At 50.7% G+C, this 14958-nt stretch overlaps 1 protein-coding gene across 5 annotated transcripts in view; it reads right to left on the bottom strand.

Annotated features, from left to right (window-relative positions):
• Window positions 1-2405: 2405 nt before the first annotated feature.
• NSMF (NMDA receptor synaptonuclear signaling and neuronal migration factor) overlaps window positions 2406-14958 on the bottom strand; it is a 47716-nt gene continuing 35163 nt past the window's right edge. For all 5 annotated transcript variants that reach the window (XM_062616041.1, XM_062616045.1, XM_062616043.1 and 2 more), the window contains 8 exons: window positions 14403-14524; window positions 12926-13009; window positions 11467-11500; window positions 10850-10920; window positions 9474-9553; window positions 7830-7932; window positions 7391-7466; window positions 2406-5176 (listed from right to left, as the gene is read on the bottom strand). In XM_062616041.1, the coding sequence (XP_062472025.1) occupies window positions 5079-5176; window positions 7391-7466; window positions 7830-7932; window positions 9474-9553; window positions 10850-10920; window positions 11467-11500; window positions 12926-13009; window positions 14403-14524 (668 nt within the window). In that variant the 3' untranslated portion in view covers window positions 2406-5078. The remainder of the gene's footprint in view (window positions 5177-7390; window positions 7467-7829; window positions 7933-9473; window positions 9554-10849; window positions 10921-11466; window positions 11501-12925; window positions 13010-14402; window positions 14525-14958) is intronic.

Genomic DNA, 14958 nt, shown 5'->3' with positions numbered 1-14958 from the left:
ACAGCCATGCTCATGGTCATTAAACCACCCTTTACTCAGTTCCAGTTTGTGGTGTTATTTCCAGGCTGACTTGTCATCCAGACCAGAACAGTTTCCAGCTCACTTTTGGCTTGTGTTTCCACAACTTAGAATTCAAACACTCCCACGGAAGATGCAGAAAGCCACGGATCCTCTGGGAGCATGGAACAAAATACAGGATTCACAACTTTTTACAGGTGCTGTGGAAAATGACACCGCCACTGGCTATCCCTTGGGAGGATACAGGGATATCTGCATGGCATCCTTTGGGAAGGGCTGTCTGTATCCTCAGCCGCAGGAGCACAGAGCACGGAGCGATTCAGCTTCACGCGTGGCTGCAGAGCTGTGTCCCATCGCTCAGCAAGGGTGGCACATCCTCTGCTGCGAGCTTCCGGCAGCGCACACCAACCACCATGGGCCACAAAGGGATTTTTAGTCATACACTACCATACCTTATCCTGGACCAATGCATTAGCTACATGTAAGTGTGACTCAAGCTGGGTTTTGATGGGTTGCTGTTTACACATACACAGAGTGCAGTGCGAGCCTGTTGTTCCGCTCCAGTGTGGGTGGGATGAAGGACACGCTCCCATTTCCAGATCCTGCCAGGCTGGTGGTTTGAAAACAGCATTTTCCATTCTTTCAAGTGACCCCACTTGTGTTGTCCAAAGGTGACGAAGCACTGTTTGCAGTCACTCTGCCAGCACAGCCTTGGGAACAGGAACTCTCAGCCACAGGTCACCAGCGCAGTCACATCCCCGAACAGCAGCAGCTATTTGTGCAATGGATGAGTGCCAGGAGGCAGTGAGATGCTAACACAGCACGGACAATGGCAATGCTGCCCCACGCTTTCCTGCGCACGGCAGAGTACGTGGGGACAGTCGAGGGGGACCATCACCCCCAGACCGCAGGAAGGAGCCTGTGTGTGAAGAGACAACATGCACACACACACACACGTGCACTCCAGAAGCCCTGGGAGCAGGAGGAGCCCTGTGCTGAGCTCCAGGCACGAGATCCAAGCTGAGAAACAAAGAACAAGCCCACTTCCACAGGCCCCTCCGCAGAGGCAAAGCAGAGCCCACTGTGGTCCATGGGATGTGGCTCAGGTGGCTCTGGGGGCACTAGGAGGCAGAAGCTCCCCTGGGTGCACGCAGCGGAGTCTTGGCACAGCAGGATGGTTGCCTTTCCCAGTCAGATGTTTTGTTAGAGCTACAAGGACTTACTGGGTTTGTTTTCCAGTTTTTCAATGCAGGAAGGGATTATCTGCTCACTCATCCGTTTCCCAGCCCAGGAGGTGGGCTGCGAAGGGAAGTTGGTGGCTGCAGCACGAGGAGAGGTGCAAAACGCTTTAGCTCAATTTTCTACCCATTTCTGTGTCCTTCGGGTAATCTGAATTTTCTTCTTCCCTTTCCTTCCCAGCCAAACAAGAGGAAAAGAGGAAAGCCTCCCTGGAAAACCCTGTAGAAGACTAAAGCCACATTCAAGAAGACACCACCACCGCCCCCAAGCCTCTACAGCTGGGTGAACATTCTCTGCAGGCAGCAGAGGATCAGGTGCTGCTCCCAGCACATGAGCTAGGCTGAGGAGCTGCAGACCAGACTGGTGGATGCACTTGCTGCCCACCTTTCTCCTCTCCTGGAGGCGACAATCCCAGCCCAGGCCATAACACAACCAGCAGACTGTTGACGTTCAGTACTGCCTCATAGCAAGAGCAGCAGAAACTGCCAGCATGGTTGGGCTGGCACTCAGTTTAGCTATCCCAGTTTGATCCGCTTCTCTCCAGGGTTAACCAGGTGTTCCCATTGCTAAGAGCAAATCCAGCCCATACAAGACCTGCAGGAGCAGTTCCCCACGGCGGGGCTGAGCCTAAGGGTGCCCCAGGGCTGGAGCTCAGCCACACCATGACCACTCGCTCCAGTTACCCTGAGAGGCGAGCTCCACCGAGCCAGGTCAGTTGCAATTACCAGGTGTGTGTGAACAAACCGGTTTCAGAGCTTCCCCCAGACACACCCCGAGAGCAGGCAGCAGAAAGCTGGGTGCAGAAGTGGAACAAGAGATTGTCCTGTGTGCCCAGCAGCCATCGCTCCTGGGGTGCGAGGAAGGGGCCTCAGTGTCTGTGGAGGGGATGTCATGGCTGGGACCGTGCTGAGCACACCCCGAATCATCCTTCACCAGCTGCTTCAATGGGGGAAGTTCCAGGCTCTATTAACTCAAGTTTAAATAATGATGTATTTTTTTGTATCTCCTCTGCTGGTCCCTTCCGCTCCCAGCAGCCACTGGACAAATCCAAGCGGGTAAAAAAGGGGAAGAAACTGGTTTTCTGCTTTCAGAAATGGGTAACTTCAACGACGCCGTTTGCACAAAGGACTTGAAACATCAAAAGTCTGTTGTCTTTCCAGTCACAGCTTTTAGAGCATTTCATCTCTTTAGTCAAACACCACAAAGGGAATAACACACTCATGTCATAAACATCACAAACTGAGGAATATAGATCTTTGGAGAGAAACGCATTCGTCGGTGTCATTACACTACACTACAGTCAACTGCACCACTACAACAGTCCATAATGGTCATTCAAACACACATCTTCCTACAGAAGTTATGCAACTGTACAAGCTACCTTGCTACTTTGCACCCCTACTTCTACAAGTGGTCAATGAGGATAGATATACAATAGTTGTACAGAGAAATCACTCAAGTGGATACAGAAACGGGCCCTTTCGGAGTTAAAGGTTTTCAATAGTTCCACAATGCTACATTCATGCTACCAAGTTCACTAGATTGGGGGTTTAGTTTAGCAAGGAGAAAGAACATTTTGCCCCCAGTTAGGAGCATGACCAAAGGGGCAGAAAGGGAGAGGGGTTTGTGTCAGCATTTTAACCTGCTGCTGCTGTTGCCTTCTCCACATCACACACGACTTCCTGCTTTCATCGCACCCCCAGCTCCCACCTCTCCCAGCACAGCTGGTGGAAGCCGCCATCCTACAGAACAGAACTGGCCTCAGTTGTGTTTTCTTTCTTATACCTGGCATTTCCCTCCAAAAGCTACAGACTGGGGCCCATTATCCCCTTCACTACAGGTCTGGACAACATGAAGAGGGCAAGGGTCCAGCCAGGGATGAGCCGTGGCTACCAAACCACCCCAAAGAGGTCCCCCCTAGGGTACAACAACAGCCTGCACCTATTTGTTTCAATGTGTTGCTTTCAATGACTTTAAACCATCTCTCTTCAGCTGTTCCTCTCCTTACTGTATGTACATTATTTCTCCAAAAGTTCTGCTATAAAACTGCTGTAGTGTAAAGGGTTGAGCAGTTCCAGCCGGACGCCTGCTCCCCACACTCACACCCACAGCGAGGGGGAAGGAGTACTCTACAGGTCAGAACAGCTAGTTCTCTTTGTTAAGTATTTAGATTTGTACATATATTGTCCTCCACAACTAATTTTAGAGAGCAGGAGATCAGGATATCAAGGTAACCCTTCCCAGTTACTGCTCCAGTGTGTATGACTTAGAAAAGCAGTAATGTATCACCTCGCAGAACTGCCAGAGAGACCTACACAGGCTCTGAGCAGTATTTACCCTCTGAACGGGAGAGTACAAGATGAACAAACCCTTCCCAAACCAAAAAGCAACCCCCTGACTGAAACAAAGAGTAAATATAGTCTTAAATATACCCTCACATGCCAAGCAGGAGCCTGAGTTCCCAAACCCAGCTGCTCGACACAGCTCTGGGCTTCCTCTGTCCTACACCGGATGGGATGTGAGCAGCTCAGACCATTCAACAGGTCTGTTTAGAAGGGGGAAAAAGGTGGTTGATGCACAAACAACTGGCAATCAAGTGAACAGAGGGAAGATCCAAACTCGTGCTACAAACCCAGGCTGTGCTCCTCCACAGGCATCTCTTCAGTCTCCGTGGAGGGTCTCTGGTGGTCGCGGAACTGCGCCACTCCACACCGCGGGCTAGGAGGAGAACTCGTCTCAACACACAGCAAAACACCAGCATCAACAAGTTAATTACCATGGCTATTAATTTCTAATTCAGTTTGATACCATAGTGAACCCAACCGAGGCTTCTCAGCCAGGTTCTGTGTTTCTAACCTAAAGTATTTCAGCAAAACTCAAGTCCCGTAGTTTTGCAAGCAGCAAAATAGAAAGTAACAAACTTGTGTCTACTTGGAGGAGAGCTATACATTCGTGAGAGCACACACAATGAGTGCAACACAGCTACTCTGAAAGTAAGGAACCAAACCGGCTTAATCAATGCAGCAGACATGCAGGGTCTGCTAAGTTACCTTAAATCCATGTTTGCTGGTGATTAAATACGTCTACAGAAGATATATTACCATTCTGAATATATTTTCAAGCAGACCAAAAAAATACCTCATCTATTGGTTACTGGTGTGTTATTTTTAACTAATTAAATATTGGGAGGGATTCTACCCCCCCTTGCTATAAAAATTGCACTTCTTAATTTCTATTAAACAAAACCAAAAAGAGATAGGTTTCAATTCTATCTTCCAGTATATATTCACATGGAAACTGGATCGTCTTGCTCTAAGCTTGCAGGAGTAGGTGTAGCAGTCCTTGCTCTCCAACATCCCCTGCACAGAAGGTGCCATCAGTACAAACCCTCCTTCCTCTGTGCTCTGGTCACTTCTTCAGTGTAGTGCATGGGTAAGTGATTTGATTTTATTTTTTTGTAAGAAAACCTGAGCTTCAAAAGTCTTTAAAAGGACCTGGAATCAAATCTGGCCCATTCTGACCCAAAACAGCTCAGTTCTGCTAGGAACTCCATCCTGTCCTCGTTGCACACAGCTCCTCCTGAGACACCATGGCTCTGACCTGAGGCGAGTGAGGTGTCAAACCCTTTCCCTCCAGTCTCTCTTGACCCAGGAGACTTTCCTCCCAACACACTTCCGAGGGCTCCTTCTTCCCTCCCTTTAGCACTGCTGCCTCCCATAGGGCTTTGAAGGGCTCCCCGTGCCAATAAAAAAGTCTCTCTGCAATCAGCACGACTTCCTGGACACCAGTGATCAACTTCCTCTTGCAAAGTCTTCTCCAGCTCATAAAATGTCATCGTAATCCAATAGTTTAGAGTGCTGGCGGGTCTTCCAGAGGCGGTAAAGGCGGAAGTCAAAGTAAGTCTCAATCATTTGCTTACCTAGGAGTGAAATGAAGTGGAGGGGTTACACCCTGCAGCAGCAAAACCACCCTAGCCACCTATAGGCAGGGGCACAGGAGAACCCATCCACATGCTTCATTGGTGAATACACCGAGCACCTGCCCAAAGCATGGGAAGGTGCCCATGAGCAGCAAACGTCATTGTAGAACTCAAACCATGAAAGGCTCCTTAAATCCCCTGGCAGGGTTTGTCTGAGCTGGGAACTGAGCACAGAATCTGCCTCCAGACTTTGACCTCTCTGCACTAACTGCAGAAGGAGGCTGTGGAAGGGGGCTGTGGACTATCACAGAATTACAGATTGGTTTGGGATGGGAAGGACTTTAAGATCATCTAGTTCCAACCCCCTGCCACCAGACCACAGCTCCAACAGCATGCGTGAGGCTACCCAGCTCAGGGACTTCAGGACATCACAAAGCCAGAATTAACTCCTTGTAAAGATTTGTGGGAAACTTTAAAAACAAGTAACTTGAAAATTCAAACTAAAAATGGGTGCTTTGGTTTATAAATGAGCACTTACAGCTGCCCCTGTCCTGCAAAGCTGTGCCTTCTCACAGCAAGGAGCTTAACAGAACACACTAATGCAAGCTGTGTGCACTGGCACCTCTGATGGAAGGTGGAGGTCTCACAGGCCATTACAGACCCAGGAGGCAGTGAGTGCCTTTGACAACCCAAGGGCAAACAGCCTCTGAGACAGGGCTTAAGGATGGGATTTTCGCTTCTGAGGCCTGATTAAGATTAATTTCAGATGACTTTGCAAAGGATTACAGCCGGCGCTGTATTAGCACGTCCCAGATTGATCAAGGGGATAAATTCAGGCATATTCTCCAGCCGAGCCTCTTCAAAGATTAACTGCTTAAATGTATGCACACAGAACCTGCTGCCTCGCCTGCCAAGCTGCACAGAAACCCGGGAACTGCCCCGCAAGTTGCTTCTGGGCACACATAAAATCCTTGAATGGTTTGTGTTGGAAGGGACCTTAAAGCTCATCCAGCTGCAACCCCTGCCACGGCAGAGACACCTTCCACTAGAGCAGCTTGCTCCAAGCCCCTGTGTCCAACCTGGCCTTGGACACTGCCAGGGATGGGGCAGCCACAGCTTCTCTGGGCACCCTGTGCCAGCGCCTCAGCACCCTCACAGGGAAGAGCTTCTGCCTAAGAGCTCATCTCAGTCTCCCCTCAGGCAGGTTAAAGCCATTCCCCTTGGCCTGTCCCTACAGGCCCTTGGCCAAAGCCCCTCTCCAGGTTTCCTGGAGCCCCTTTAGGCACTGGAGCTGCTCTAAGGTCTCCCCTTAAGGAGCCTTCTCTTCTCCAGGCTGAACAAGCCCAGCCGTCTCAGCCTCTCTTCATAATAGAGGTGCTCCAGCATGTTTGCTATGGGATCTGTGCAAACACTCTGTAAAGTGGGGTCCAAATCTCAACAGGACACAGACAGCTTTGTGCAGCATGAATGTGCGCAGCTCCTCTATGGTCCTGTGACAGTGAGTGGAGTCAGGAATAACCCATCAAGTCCTGATGCGAGTGTGAGCAGCAGAGGAAGTCTCCACAGTGCTTACAGCCTAATGCTGCATGTTCTTATCTTCTTAGAGGTCAATGTACTAAGGATTACAGCTAAGGTAAAATAAGGGCAAACAGAATGTCACTTCAGAAACTGCACCCATAATTACATTGACCAAAGAACAGGAAAGATTCTTTAGCCCTTGAAATATCCTGAACTACAGGCAAAAAACATTAAAAAAAGCAAAGCAAAGCAGACTGAGATGCAGAATGGCTCCAGCCCAGTGCTTGCTGATGACACAACTCAGTACCAGTGGTTTGAGCCCTGCAGAAGAGAATCCTGCACACTTGGTTACAGAAAAGCTTCTGCTCCCACTTGCATTTCTGCCATGGTCTTCACATGCCCCAGTACATGACAGATCTCCTAAACTGAGCCTGGAAAGCTGACTACTCTTTAGGCTGCTTTGCCGCTGCCCGTGGCCTGAGAGAGGGTTGTGCAGCCAACAAAACAGATGAAATGTGATCATGGAGCAATTGCAAGGGGAAAACCAGGTTCAGCCACTGAACTGCACAAGGAACAAGCAAAAGCAAGACTGTGGCAGGGCTGAAGGGAGCTCAGAATGGCTTTTTGAAGCAGAGGCCCTCTGAATGGGACAGCCTGATGAGGATGGTGTGTGTCTTTGTACAGAAAATAAGTTACCTTGAGCTGATAGTTCAAGTGGAGACTCGAAGGCAACCCTATAAGGATTCATTAAGTTTTTCAGATTCTGAAATAGCTGAAAGGAAAAGATACTGGGGGTTAGCAGCTGAAAACAAAAATGAACTCCAGGACACCCAGAATGGCCCATCATTGTTCCCTACCTCAAGAAAACCTCCCATCCCTGTTCTTTAAAACATCTAGCTCACCAGTAAATAAAGTGCTTTGAACTACTGTTCTCCTCAAAGGCTTCAGTATTTGTCACTTATTCCTCCCCTGCCCTCTGGGGAAGGCACAATCCATAGGGCACTTCACCCATTCACAGCCTCTCATAGGACAGGATGGCAGCATGTTCCCACACAGCAGAAGAGGAAGGTTTAGACTTCACAGTGTAGCTGTTTGGCTTGGTGCTACTCACCAGACACTCCCAGGAAGCTCTTACCTTCTCCCCATTGGGGTTTCCAAGAACATAGCAGCCCATGATGTGAATGATATTTGGTTCAGGATTGACTTTACTCATCAGCCGGCTCAACCTCTTCCAGAAGCTGGAAGAAACAGGAAAAAACAGAATATATAATTTAAAGCAAAGCAACCCCCCCCATCTCCTCATGAGTAATCAATCACAAGGACGTGCACACACAGCTCGGGAGGGACCTGAGGCTTGTGGCCTGAGGAACAGCCTGCTCAGGAAGAGCCGTGGTTTCTTAGACAAGGAAACACAGGGGCCAAGCAAGGGTCCAAGGAGCAGGTCCCAGTCATGTGGTAGGGAAGAAGGAGCAGCCCATTGAGCCAAGGAAGCTCCAAGGTGAAGAGAAGGGAGCCAAGTCCACCAGGAGTGCTTTCAGACTGCCAGTTTCACTGAGCAGTCTCCTCTTGTAGCAGTTCCCTCCATTTTTCTCTCACATTTCTATCAATTACCCTTTCTAAGGATGAGTGGTATCAGTGCACTGGTTCATTTGCAGGGCATGAAATCAACAGAGAACAGCTGGAGAGGTTGTTCTCCAACATTGCTAGAGACACCAGCAAACCACCCAGTGCTTGGTGCTGCTCACCAGTCAGACCCAGTTTACCTTTTGGGACTACTGACCACACACACTGTGCCTAGGGGACAGAACAACCACCTCCCCTGGGCAGGGGATCAGGGCAGGCTTCTGGTGGGCCCTGAAGCTCTCTGTGATCAGATTGCTTTCCTCAGGACTGCCTCCCAGGGACATAGAGGTTAGGTGGAGATAGTCACATCCAAGCATCCAAGTTTTCAGCTGTGTTCACAGCTTTCTGAAGGTCCCTGAGTGACCAGCTCTGGACCAGCCATGCCTGGCCTGTGTTCAGAAGCGTGTACACAAACACGTGCTGAAGAATTTTATTGTCAGTGCTTGTGCCAGAGCATGAGAGCACTGAACAGATGTAGATTTTAACAGCCAGTTCTCATGCCAACAAGTTGTGCAGAACAGGTTGGTGTACATCCTCTCCCCCACAACGAGGTGAGTTTGAGCCAGCACAAACGAGCAGGCAGCAAAACAGACAAAGCTTAACTCTCTGCAAGGAGAAGCAAAACTGCCTCAGCAGCCCTGGCTGACAGGGTGGTGTTAGTGAAAATCCTCCTCGGGAACGTGCTGGACTTTGAGCAGGCTTTGCAGAGGCAAATTCCATCTCCTCTGCAATCAGGAGGGAGTTACCAGAGGCAGCTGTGGGGGGAGGACCGGTTGGATTTCTGCTTAGAAATGCTGTCTCAGCCACTTCTGAGCAACAGAGGCACAAGGCATGTGCCCTGGGGTCTGGTCAGCAAAGCCTGCGTTGAGAGGAAATTTCCACACCCCTTTTGGCAGTCTCTGTTCCACAGAGACACAACAGATAAAAGCATCAATCTCCTGGTGACCTGTCCTGGGGCTGCACCACTCCAGGGCCAGGCTCAGCCCTCTCGTCCTTGCAGCCCCCCCAGAGGAGCTTTAAGCTGCTATTAGGTCACCCCTCAGCCTCATCTTCCCCTGACCAACCCTTCCCCTCTCCTGCTCAGGCATGTGCTACAAACAGAGCAAACCAAGCAGCAGAATGCTGTGTGAGCCCAGAAGGTGATGCAGCCACTCACAGGATCATATCTTCCTCCTTCTCCACTTTGGCAAATGTGGCAACTTTGTTCTTTAACAAGTATAAGTGACCAGGGCCTCCCTGCAAGAGACAGACAGACAGATATGAACCACTGGGCACAGGCCATGAAGAAACAAAGCCTGGATGTTTCTCATCCTGCACAGCCCTCTGTGCCACAGGGGAGCAGAGCCAGGCTGGCACAGCTGCTGTGTCTTCCATAGCAGGCACTGCAGGGCTTGCTCGGGAAAGAGTCACACATGGGAGAGTGCTGGGGGTTGGATTCTCTGGCTTTTACTGTTCTATGCCCACCTTATTCTAAAAAGGCACAATAATAGACAAAAATGTTCATTGTGGGTGGCTGGAGAGAATAGGGAAGACAAGAAAGCCCCTTTTGCTTGGGGATTCTAGGGGACTCGCCTTGGTGGGCAGAGAGAGGCTGAGCCAAGCAGGGATTAGCAGGAGAGATGTCACTGAGGTAGGGCTGCACTTTGGCTGTAGCAGGCATGAAAAGCTTGAGTACAACAGCAGGAAAACAGTCACCATCTCCAGGTCAGTGTGCTGCAGACCCTGCTATTCCACAGCACCGGGCACGTGGAAATGGGTTCAAGTCAGGCCAGCTCCTAACTTCTCATTTCAAGGTTTCTCGCCCAGCTGCTGGGGAAGTGGGAAGCTGAACACCCTGAGGAACAAGAAACGTGGGAAGGAAATCCCCAGACCCAGCAGGAATCTCTGCACCCCAGCTCGGCAAGCCTGGACCCTGACAGCACAGGCCCTGCTCCAGCGCCGAGCTGTGCCATCTGCCGGTCTGCTCCGGGACACACACCCTGCCACGGCCACACTGAGCGCATGGAAACGACCCTCATCGCATCGGAAATGCTTGTTCTGTCTCTGGAGCACTCATTTCGAGGTCTGTGTAAAGCTGGTTTCCATGGGTTTCCTTGAAAGCAGCCGAGGAGCAGCCCAGCTCTGGACTTAACCACACTAAATCAGACTTCATTTCCTGCTGTTACAGCAACTCCCCACTTCTCAGTGTCTGGGGAAAGGAGAAGTGCAAGCTGCCCATGTGCAGTTACTGTAACAGAACCTGGACCACTGGTTCCTCTTTGTAATTTTCCCTGTAGAAAGTCACAGAATCCCAGCCTGGTTTGGGTTGGCAGGGACCTTAAAGCTCCTCCAGCTCCACCCCCTGCCACAGGCAGGGACACCTTCCACTAGAGCAGCTTGCTCCAAGCCCCTGTGTCCAACCTGGCCTTGAACACTGCCAGGGATGGGGCAGCCACAGCTTCTCTGGGCACCCTGTGCCAGCGCCTCAGCACCCTCACAGGGAAGTACTCAAATTTGTGACAACCTCCCAGGCCCTTCACAATTTTCATGTACCTGGCAAAATATCAGCATCTTCCAGATCTTGCAGCCTTTCCGATAGATGTTCAGCTTCTTCTCTATTTCCTCTGCAATAAACACATTGGGAAATTAGAACCATGGAGGAAGTTCAAAATTAATCTTATTTCTTGTCACGTCAGTGCTGAAGGCAGGAGGCTGAGCTGCGAGAGGTGCTCAGCACCCACATTCGCAATGATGACAAAGCAAACCCTTCGCTTTCATGCTGTGGAAAGCAGGAAACCCTGACACATCCCAGGGCAGAGAAGGGACAGAGCAGCACCAGGTACTGCTCTGCAGTGACCGTGGCACTGGACTAGATCCAGTTGTGCTGACCCTCTGCTAAAGCTCCCCTTCACCTACAAGGGTACAATGAATCTTTGCTGCCCTGAGCCTCAGCTTCTCTTCCATAAACTGGGAGCTTGGCACAGAACATGGGCCACAGAAGTGAAGTTTTCTTACTGCAGCACATCCAACAGCACTGACACTGTCAGGTGTCACTGGGTGACAAAAGCACCTTTACGTGTGGCAGCTGAGGCACAGGGCAGTGGAGTGACTAACATGTTGATCAGTTACACCTGCAATGGGCAGGAGTTAAGGAAATAACACTCACGTACCAAGGATGTCATCAAAGGTGGCATGTTCATGGTCCTGGAAACCAAGAGAGAAAACATATCAAGGTTTACTGTCATTACACCAGCTCCCACGACATTATTATAGTCTCTAACCTTGTACACAGCTCCCATGACATTATTATAGTCTCTAACACTGCACACAATCCACACACATCCCAAACGGATGCTCCAAGAGCTCAATTTTATCAACTGATGGTGTCTGGTCACACCACAGTAATAACCACCCTAAACCTCATCTAAGTAAAGCAGCTGAAGACTGTGGTCCATGAAGACCACGTCTCAAAGCTGAATCCTGCAGACAACTCCACAGCACATATCATCCATCAGATGCAGTCAGCATCAGTAATGACTATTTGCCTCTTGGCCCATGTTTTGCAGCCAGCCTCTGGCTCTAGATGTGTCTAAGATGGCTACAAACAGTCACACTGCCAACACATCTGTCTCTGGCACAGCAGGGTCATCAGGATATCCCTTTCAAATGCAGTTAATATAAAGTGATGAGGAAAAGAGGCCCATGGACCCATGCTGGTGCTTCAGACACCCGCTCCTAGAGAAAAACCGAGGTTCTGACTGACAGGGCTGCACCACTGTACAGTGTCAGGGCTCATGGACCAATGCAGAGCTCCGAGGTTCTAAGGATGAACAGAAGGAGGAGCCCTAAGCCTGGCAACACACAGCTCTGCCTGGGTGCTCAGTCCTGCCCTTTCCTTGTTGATCTTCCCAAGCTCCCTGGTTGTGCTTCCATAGTCTGGCAGCCCCATGTGTGATTTCCACTCCTCCGTACTCTACCACTGAGACCTGAGCTCCCCTCCCCGAGCTACCCCAGACCCAAATCACAGAATCCCAGCCTGGTTTGTGTTGGCAGGGACCTTAAAGCTCCTCCAGCTCCAACCCCTGCCACGGGCAGGGACACCTTCCACTAGAGCAGCTTGCTCCAAGCCCCTGTGTCCAACCTGGCCTTGAACACTGCCAGGGATGGGGCAGCCACAGCTTCTCTGGGCACCCTGTGCCAGCGCCTCAGCACCCTCACAGGGAAGAGCTTCTGCCTAAGAACTCATCTCAGTCTCCCCTCTGGCAGGTTAAAGCCATTCCCCTTGGCCTGTCCCTACAGGCCCTTGTCCCAAGCCCCTCTCCAGCTTTCCTGCAGCCCCTTTAGGCACTGGAGCTGCTCTCAGGTCTCCCCTTCAGGAGCCTTCTCTTCTCCAGGCTGCCCCAGCCCAGCTCTCTCAGCCTGGCTCCAGAGCAGAGCTGCTCCAGCCCTCGCAGCATCTCCTGGGTTCAGCACACCCCCAGCCCTTTCCTGACAGCTTTCCCAAATCATATCAGTGTTTCAGAATTCCCATAACAGGAACCAGGGATAGGGACAAGAAACCCCCATTAAATAATTGTGTGTGAAGCCTGCTCCCACCCATCCAAGCCATAGCAGAAGTGAAACACTTACATAGAGAATGGGGATGATAGAGGGATCGTCCCTGCGGATAATTGTTGGGACATACTCTGCTTTGGGCACCTTGGAGGAAATGAGCTGTAACGGGAGAAAGAAAACAGCATGAGGAGAAGGCAGTGGAGTAAAAAAGCACAAAGGCCACGGTAACAGTGCCCTGTTCAGTTGCTCTCAGGTGTTACCCAGCTCATCCAGCCTGTCTGCATCCCTCTGGAAGGTCCTCCAAGCCTCTGATCCACTACAGAGCACCCCGAGGTCTGCCCACTCCTGCTGTGTGTCACAGTGTCCTCGAGCCCCAACTGATGAGCACACAGCTCTGCTGACAGGCAGGACTGAGCCTGAGACAGCAGTTTGTAAAGTGGAGCCCAGTGTGCAGAGGTAGCAGCTTGTGCATCACCACAAATGGCAAAGATCACTTCTCTACAGCCCTCCTCTGTGCCAGGGTCTGCAGAGGATCATTCAAACAGGCACACATATCTGGCTGGTGGTGGGATGGCTGCATACCTGAATGGGAACCAGCTGAGGGATGAAACAGCATCAGCACAGGCGGACACAGGATGTCAGGCAGATGCAGGTTGCCTGGCAACTCCGGCTGAAGCTTCAGCTGGCTCCAGCAGCATGAGAGCCCAGGGATGCGCCTGCTGTCAGCACAAGCACAGCACAAGGACTATGGGAACATAGGCAGTTTGACTGTGCTGTGATTTCAGGCACCTCTGTTCATCACTTTGAGAGTGGAGCAGGCAGCGGTGCTGGTGGGCTTGTGGGTTCCAGCTTAGCTGGCTTCAGAGCCCTCCCTCCTAGACAGCACATCACTGCTTCAGCCACTTGGCAGGTAATGCAAAGGTTCTGAAGAGTCCAGGGAGGTAATCATCACATGCACCACCTGGGAGACACACCGGAGATGTCAAGGGCTGAACAAACCCAAGTTCTGGGTTCCTGGTGATCCATTCAAATGCAGTCCTGCTCTGCTGGACTGGCAATGCCACCCCGAGAGCTTGAGATCCCTTTTCCTGAGTACTGGTGCATGTGGCCAAAGGATGTGTCAAGATCTGGTCCTGTGTGCCAAATCCCCCAGGGCATAGCAGGGGGGAGTGCAGGGAGATGAGCACCAAGGAATCATAGAAGAGCAGACAGCATCATAACACAGAGCTCCATACCAGGCAAGTAACAACAGGAGGGAGGCACTGCTGGAGACTCACATCTCCAGTTATTGACTCAGTTCAGTGTTGGCGACAGTCCTGCTCTGATCTCAGGCTGGACTACAGGTCCTTCCACTTCCAGTTTTCTTTCAACACATCCCCAGCAATAACAGATGCTCAATACCATGTCTTGGCTGATCTCTCAGTGACCCTCATATACACCTGAAGAGTTAGCTACATGAAAGACTTGCCTCTTACAAAGATCCTAAACTTAGCAGCTCTGAAAGGACAGACACAGCCCGAGTAGATACAGGTAGCAGAGTTGAAATCCTCACCATTATTTTTGGTGGAATAAAGTCTTCTCCATCACATGCCACGGCTTCAAGTTCCTTTTCTGCTTCCCAGTTCAAGTCAAAGTTGCCATCCAAAGTGCCACAGGAATCCTGAAGGTCATGGCCTGCAGGAACAGTGTGCATTACAAGGGCAGAACAGCCTCCCTTCCCCTCTTGGTCCTGTGTGGCAGCCACCTTGCAGGAGGTGCCACAAGCCCTCCTTGTGCCCTCCTTTCTTCCCCCACAGACACCACACTGGGGCTAGTGCCCCTGAGCAGACAAAACACTTAACAAATGAGGAGAGCACACACAGAGCTGGTACCACACATCACGTAACAGTTCATCACTCCACAGTCACCACGTTCAGCTTTCAAGTGCTAATCACAACAGTCACCCTGTCACTTCAGAAATAGAGGAGGAGACAGAACACAGGCAGACTCTACACTTTAACATTGCCAAGCTGATGAGCAAAAGTCCACAGACTTCAAAGCTGGTTTCCTTGTAATTATTGCTCTGACACTGTCTTCTGTGATTATGAACTCTGCCTTGTTGGTCAAAC

The sequence above is a fragment of the Pezoporus occidentalis genome, unplaced genomic scaffold (assembly GCF_034315485.1).
Source record: "Pezoporus occidentalis ecotype Australia unplaced genomic scaffold, CSIRO_AGI_Poc_V1 ctg187, whole genome shotgun sequence".
Taxonomy (NCBI): Eukaryota; Metazoa; Chordata; class Aves; order Psittaciformes; family Psittacidae; genus Pezoporus; species Pezoporus occidentalis.
Note: the sequence above shows the minus strand (reverse complement) of the source record. Positions and strands in the feature narration are given on the sequence as shown.